The sequence below is a fragment of the Guillardia theta genome, assembly GCF_000315625.1.
Source record: "Guillardia theta CCMP2712 unplaced genomic scaffold GUITHscaffold_90, whole genome shotgun sequence".
NCBI lineage: Eukaryota > Cryptophyceae > Pyrenomonadales > Geminigeraceae > Guillardia > Guillardia theta.
The window spans coordinates 203,504-210,758 of record NW_005434584.1 but is presented as its reverse complement, the minus strand read 5'-3'; the positions used below and the strand labels follow the sequence as shown (position 1 = coordinate 210,758).

General features: G+C 49.4%; 1 protein-coding gene across 1 annotated transcript; it reads left to right on the top strand.

The window, feature by feature from the left end:
- Window positions 1-3,250: 3,250 nt before the first annotated feature.
- Window positions 3,251-4,030, top strand: GUITHDRAFT_116005 (hypothetical protein; the record flags this gene model as incomplete). The annotated part of the gene is made up of 1 exon (XM_005824786.1): window positions 3,251-4,030. The coding sequence occupies one exon, from the start codon at window positions 3,251-3,253 to the stop codon at window positions 4,028-4,030; it is 780 nt and encodes a 259-aa protein (XP_005824843.1).
- Between the last annotated feature and the right edge of the window lie 3,225 nt (window positions 4,031-7,255).

Below are 7,255 nucleotides of genomic sequence, written 5' to 3'. Positions count from 1 at the left end.
GGTAGCTCGGATCTGGGACGGATATCTAAAACTCTAAACCTGGTATTTGACTTTAGTTCTAAAAACAATCCTGCAGTTCTTTTCGTAGATATGCGACAACAGATTCTCCAAGAAGCCGCAGAGAGACAGGAGACAAGTCTAAACTGGAAGGAAACAAGAACAATAAAAGAGGACAGGAACGAAGATGAAACTGACAAGGTTAATAAAGAGGTCAAGGTGAATAAGGAGGTATGGACAGAAGGCAACAGAAATAGGTAGGGGTACAAGGGCAGTAGAATATGGAGACCCAGGATCAAGTCACATGTAGAAGGAGGAGGAGAACAAGCAAAGCAAGAAGGAGTTTTGATAACAAGGAGCAGAATCAGGAGGAGGAGACATCACGACTAGAGGAGGTGCCAGAGCAAGAGCATGAGCACGAAGAAGAGGATCAGGAAGAATGAAAACAAGGAGCAGGAGCCAAGAGCAAGAGGAGGAGGAGGAGCAAGAGCAGGAGTAGGAGCAGGAGCAGGAGTAGGAGCAGGAGCAGGAGCCAAGAGCAGCAGCAGCAGCAGCATCACCACCACCACCACCAGCAGCAGCAGCATAAATTCAGTCAGTTGATTCACGTGCTGGCAGGGAGACAATCTTGAACTTCGCTGATCAGGAGAAGTTGGGAACGATGTAGGAGGAGCTAGTATGATCAAGCAGCAGCAGCAGCAGCAGCAGCAGCAGCAGCAGCAGCAGCAGCAGGTATGATGGCGAGCGCTTTGTGGTTCATCCTCGCCATGCCCGTCGCTCGTACCTGCATGCAGCGAGTCCCAGCGGGTCCGTCGATTTGAATTTTCAAATCCTGTAACGGCCGATTTGAAATTTCAAGATTCCATTGGGCTTTCAGAAAACCTTCAGGAAATTTAAACTTCAGATGCATAATATGAAATTTCCACTTCTTCTTCAAGTCAACCTTTGACTCTGACTCGGAACATGGTAGTCAGAAAACCTCAGGCTTGCCAAGTTGCCAGGGCGGCCGGGCCGGCGGAACGGTTGAAGCCGGGCCGGGTACCCGAGTCTGCCATGATGCGGCATCCGATCCGGCCGGCCCGTTTATTCGCCCCGCCCGGTCAGGGCGCCGGCCCGTTAACGTCCCGAGCCTGCTGTCACGTGTGCCGTATTAATCACCGGGCCGTCACGCCCGGGTCCTTGTTGCTTCAAGCCAAGTTGCCGCTCGGACTCTCACCGTCACAGGCACTGGCACTGCGGCACGGTGACGGTCACCGGGTGCGGCAGCGGCACTCAGTCACTGCCGCGGCGCCGGGCAGCCTGGCAGGGGACGAGCGTACGGTTAGCGTACAGCATCAAAGCCAGTGTGATGGATCGTATGCCGAGTGGGATGAACAACAACTCTTCTGTAAACCACTGGACGAGCCCGGCTTTAGTAGTAGTACCGTGTTTCAAGGCGGCCTCTCCGACATGTCTGGATGCTTGCCAGATTTCCCATCCTAGCATACAGTCTATCTCTCATGTGCTCCTCAATTCTGGGCAAGTTTGGTGTCACATTAAACTCGGTCCGACGGTCTTGAGCAAAAACTGTCCTTGTAAGTTACTGGCAACTAAGGTCCGATGTGATATCTGCCGACGGTGACTTTGGCCGCAGTACAAGTCTGCAACCGTAAAACAATCGCATGCCCCCTTCTTATCTCCTCACAGAGGATATTTGAATCCCCCTCAAAGCTCACTGATATGAATACTCACTGTTATGAATACTCACTGTTATCAGGGTATTCACTGTTATGAATATTCACTGTACGGTAATGAATACTCACTGTAATGAATACTTTTGCAGGCAAAATTTGAACGGTTTAAGTTTAAGGTGGCTCGGAGAGGACTTTCTCTCGCATTCGCATCTTGAGTCGATTGCTTTGAGTTTGGACATAAGTTCAAGAAGAAACCTGGTCGTGATCATGGAATGAATTTTTGTGCAAGCGACAGGGAAAACTACAATCCACAAGCATTACCAAATAATCCATCCACTTTCCGTGGGATCAAACATGCGGACATTCAGAAGAAGGTGTTGGATAGGATTCAGGCTCGCTGGCATTGGCCGATGCTTCGGAATAGTAAGACAATGCCGTGCCGTGAAATTCGAATATTTGCTGTACTTTTTTCCTGATGAGAAAAGGCAAGATGCATGTGGAAGAGAAGCATCCTGACTCAGCGCTCGATGCCTCTTGAGGATGCAGCGTTTGGTCGGCGAGTTCCAACTTAGTCAAGATACGATGCGTCGGAGCATGCCGTTCACTTTCAGGCCCTTCCGGGGCAATGGCGGCGCAATCAGGGTGGCGCAATCAGGGCGGCCACCGTCGTCAAGGGCTGCCTCATCGCTCGGCATTGCCAAAAGGAGGACTCCGGGAGATTGGAGCAAAGAGCAGGAGATACATCCAAGAATTCCAGGCAATCTTGCAACACCGTATTACTTTTTTATGTGTGTTTGTGCAGCTTCTCGCTGTGCATGCAGGTTTAGCTTGTTCCTGCTTTGTTCTGCTTGAGGCACTTTTCACCTTCTGCGAGAATGATTGCTGCGGCGTCGCCGCCGTCACGGGCGGTGTTGGTCTCGGCTACCTGATAGGATTTATTGTGCTAACTTTACTTACTTTATTTTGAGGTATCTGAGGCAGATTCCTGGTTTTAGCTAATCCTCTATATTTAAGGAAAATTGAGAAAGAATAAACTTCACGTGCATGGTTTACGGATCGTAGATACTGTTTGTTTCTTGAAGGAACTGCTGCGCATCACTCGCACTGTTATTTGAATCACAGTTTAGGAGCATATCCTAACATTTTGGTAGGCGAAGCTTGGTTTTCACTTCAAATTTCAGCGGCTTGTAGCGAAGTAATCAAGAAAACATGGTTAACAGTGGATCTATGTCTGCGAACAATGTTCGTCCTGGCAATTCTGGGATTTCTGGTATGGTGAAATCTGGAATGTCAAAGTTTGGTACTTTCATGAGAGATACCATGAGGGGTTCTCCAGAAAGAATCAATACTTGTGAACGGGAGAAGTCTGAGATCTGTGAGGTACAATCTTGTGTGCCAGGATCGGGGCAGACAGGTTCTCTTGTGCCAGAGTCCATGGATGGACGTGGCGTGGACATTGCGCCGAAAACATTGGGAATGGATGATGTACAACAAAAACCGTTCTTAGGAAGGGCAACTTATCGGGATCTCCAAGAGGAGAACGATGAATTGCGTGCACATTGAGTCGACTAGTAGATGCTATGCGTATGGAAATGGAGCAAGTTAAGCGAACCCATGAAGTACTTCCAGAGCAAATGCCGTCGGGGACTCAAGCTTGTTTAGCACATTCAGTCAAAAGTATGGAGCATTTTGAGGAAAAGAGTGCTCTGGATAACGGGTCCACATATGAACAGGATGCATTGGGTTGTACCTGCAATATTGGTATGAAGTATGTGTCGCTATTCGATGGGATTGTCGATGTTGATAAGTCACTTGTGACTTGGTTGCGAGATGTAGAGGTGCAATGCAAGCATCAGAAAAATCGGAATGCAATGGCAGCGTCGCTTTTTGAGGACAAGAGGATCAGTTGGATGGTTACACGGACTGACGAGGAGCAGGCCATGTCCTTACCGGGTAATGGTAATCAGGGGGATTTGGATGTTGCAAAACTGGTTGAGCATCAAAAGAAAAATGTTCGACAGATTGGAAAGGGTGCCAATCACATCATTGCATGTTACAAGTTTCGACGAAAATATTTGATGGCAACAGCATATTTGGAAAGAAATTTCGTTTCTGGACTTTACAGTCAATTTATTAAGATGCATTTGATGGGTAAAGTGAAGGCGGCTGTGGAAGCTGATGGTATGGCAGAAGAGGACTACTGTTCGATGGATCACATAGGAAAGTATCCATCGTACATGTATGCCGGGACTGTAGTTTTGGAGAAGGGCGATTGTGGTATGGATCGAGCCAGATTGAAGGTGATCCAGGCATCGCAGTGGGCACCGATTAAGGTGACATCCGATCTTCAACAGTTGTAGAGGGTGTTGATCCGGCAAGAGATGTGACAAACTACGTCAACTCATGTTCCGAGTGTTCACAGGCACAGTCTTACAAGCAAAGGTCAGCAGGAGTTCCGCATAGTCATTTGGTTCCTCGGGAAAGGTTTGAAAAGATCACTGTGGATTTGCTTTCAGCGTTACCTGTGTCGAAGAGAGGAAATGATAGTGTGCTTGTATTTCTTGATCAATTTTCGAACAGAGTATTTCTGTATCCTTGTAAGAAGTCGATCAATTCCAAGGGAGCTGCCAAGGCTTATTTTGAAACTGTTTACAGAGCTCAAGGTATTTGTAAGACGATTGTCTCAGACAATGGCTCTTTGTTTTCATCTCAGTTTTGGGAAGAATTGTTTCGATTGATGGCGGTCGATGTGAAACACAGTAGTGTCTATTACCCACAGGCACAAGGCAGAGTGGAGAAGTTCAACAGTGTGATCGTCGAGGCATTGCGTATTTTCTGTTTGAAGAACGATGCAAAATTATGGGACAATTATTTGATTCATTTGGAAACAATTTGGAACTCGACAGTCAGAAATTCTACAAATCTCACTCCATTTCAGATTATTTATGGTCGTGATGTTCGGACTGTGGTCGATTTATCACCGGACGATCAAGAAGAGGATGTCGACGAGGTAAGAGATGAAATTTTGGCTGCAATCGACATCGCAAGAGACGCACTGACGTTGTCTGCGATTCAAACCGAGAAATTTCTGAAGCAACATCGCAAGCAGCGAGATTACAAGATTGGTAAGATGGTGATGCTATCAACTCGGGATCTGAAGTTACCAGAAACAGTGGCAAAGATGAAGTTGCGTTTCGTTGGACCTTTCAAGATACATGAGAAAGTTTCGGATAGTTCAGTTCGATTGGAATTCACAGCAAGGTTTCAGCATTTGAACAAAACTGTTTTCAATGTGTCGAAGCTCAGACCATATTACGTTCGTGACGTTGATTTGGAAAATTCGGTGGCACCTCCATTGCCATTGATTCAACAAAACGGAGATTTTTACGAAGTTGAACGAATTTTAGCACGTCGTGGAAAAGGTAATCGAGTGCAATATTTGGTCAAATGGAAAGGGTACGATCAATCTTCAGACAATTCTTGGTTGCATTCTCGTGAATTTACCACGGATGCATTGAAGAAGATGATTCGGGATTAACATTTGTTGATTCGTTGATATTTGCAGCGAAGACAATGTGAAGAAGATTCTCAATTGTTGTGCTAGTGGGAGCGAATGATAGGATTTATTGTGCTAACTTTACTTACTTTATTTTGAGGTATCTGAGGCAGGAAAATTGAGAAAGAATAAACTTCACGTGCATGGTTTACGGATCGTAGATACTGTTTGTTTCTTGAAGGAACTGCTGCGCATCACTCGCACTGTTATTTGAATCACAGTTTAGGAGCATATCCTAACACTACCGCTGACTCGGAGGCTAGCGAGGAGGACTACCTCGAGCGGTACCGTGCTCCTGTGTCCAGCCTCCCTCCGGTCCGCTAACCCCGGCGGACCCCCGGGCAACGCCGGCTCCTTGTCCGAGGCGGCTGCCCTTTCTCCGTCCGCGACCGCCAGCTTTGTGGCGGCAGCGGACGTCTCGACTGACAGTGGTCAGTAGTAGTGGATTTACTGGCAGAAGGTAAAAATCGGCTGCGGCCTCCGGGTATCGCGTCTAAGGGATTTTATTCCTCCTGCATGCTCCTGCTGCTTGTTGCTTGATTGCTTGACCTTTCGGCTGCTTGTCTGCGCGGCTTCGCGCTCCGAGGCTCAGCAGTGGGCTGGCGATGCCGGGTCTGCTGACCGGGTTGCCAGCAGTGCTGGTTCTTTTCGGGCTTGTGTTTTGTGTGTGTTTGTGCAGCTTCTCGCTGTGAGCTGTGTGCAAGCCGGTTTAGCTTGTTCCTGCTTTGGTTTGCTTGAGGCACTTTTCACCTTCTGCCAGTAAATCCTATGTGCTTGAATGTAAGGGTGGACCAACGTCACGTCCGCCATCAAGCCCTCGTACTGCTCGGACCCTCGATCGCGGATTCCAGGGATGTGGATATCGCCCTTCATCTTGCGGCCATGAGGATGGGAGGGTCAGCAATGGATTTACTGGCAGAAGGTAAAAAGTGCCTCAAGCAAAACAAAGCAGGAACAAGCTAAACCTCCTGGCACACAGCGCACAGCGAGAAGCTGCACAATCACACACAAAACACAAGCCCGAAAAGAACCAGCACTGCTGGCACCCAGACGCGGCACCGCCAGCCCAAGCGCGAAGCCGCGCAGACCGTACCGACAAGCAGCCTAAGGGTCAAGCAATCAAGCAACAAGCAGCAGGAGCAAGCAGGAGGAAGAAAATCCCTTAGACGCGATACCCGGAGGCAGCCGACTGACCACTGTCAGTCGAGACGTCCGCTGTGCCTCAAGCAAACCAAAGCAGGAACAAGCTGAACCAATGATGTCCGCGAGATACCAGATGACGCAGGCCGCCCCCCGGCATCTGTACACATCCCTGGTTTGCGCGCTCTCGTCGACTCGTCTCATGAGCACTTCATTCCGCCGCCTGCGCAGCGAAATGTGACCCCTCTTGTCATGCGCGTCTTCCCTCGCCATGTGCATGCTCGCGCTGCGCTGACCGATCAGCAGCGTGATATCCTCACCTTGCAACCAGCAGCAAGCTCCCCAGCGGCGATCCCACCTGCCCCGGCTGCTGTGCCTGATGACGCAGGACGCCCCCCGGCATCTGTGGTACACATCCCTGGTTTGCGCGCTCTCGTCGACTCGTCTCATGAGCACTTCATTCCTCCTGTGGACTGTGTGCCTGCCGGTTCAGCTTGTTCCTGCTTTGTTTTGCTTGAGGCACTTTTTACCTTCTGCCAGTAAATCCATTACCTCCCCCTGCGCAGCGAAATGTGACCCCTCTTGTCATGCGCGTCTTCCCTCGCCATGTGCATGCTCGCGCTGCGCTGACCGATCAGCAGCGTGATATCCTCACCTTGCACAGCCGCAGGACACACTCGCTCAAGTCGCAGGATAGGGTCTTGCAGTCTACCATCTTCGCTCATTTTCCTGAGCGTGACCTGAGCCACTCTCCGATGCGAGTCTCGAGCTACTACCCCCTCAAGGCCTTCCCGCACCGCTATGCTCAGATGCTCGACTGCTATCTCCATGGCATGCCGATCTGCCAGTGTCCGACGAAATGTGATGGATGTCAGCGCGAGCTCGATCC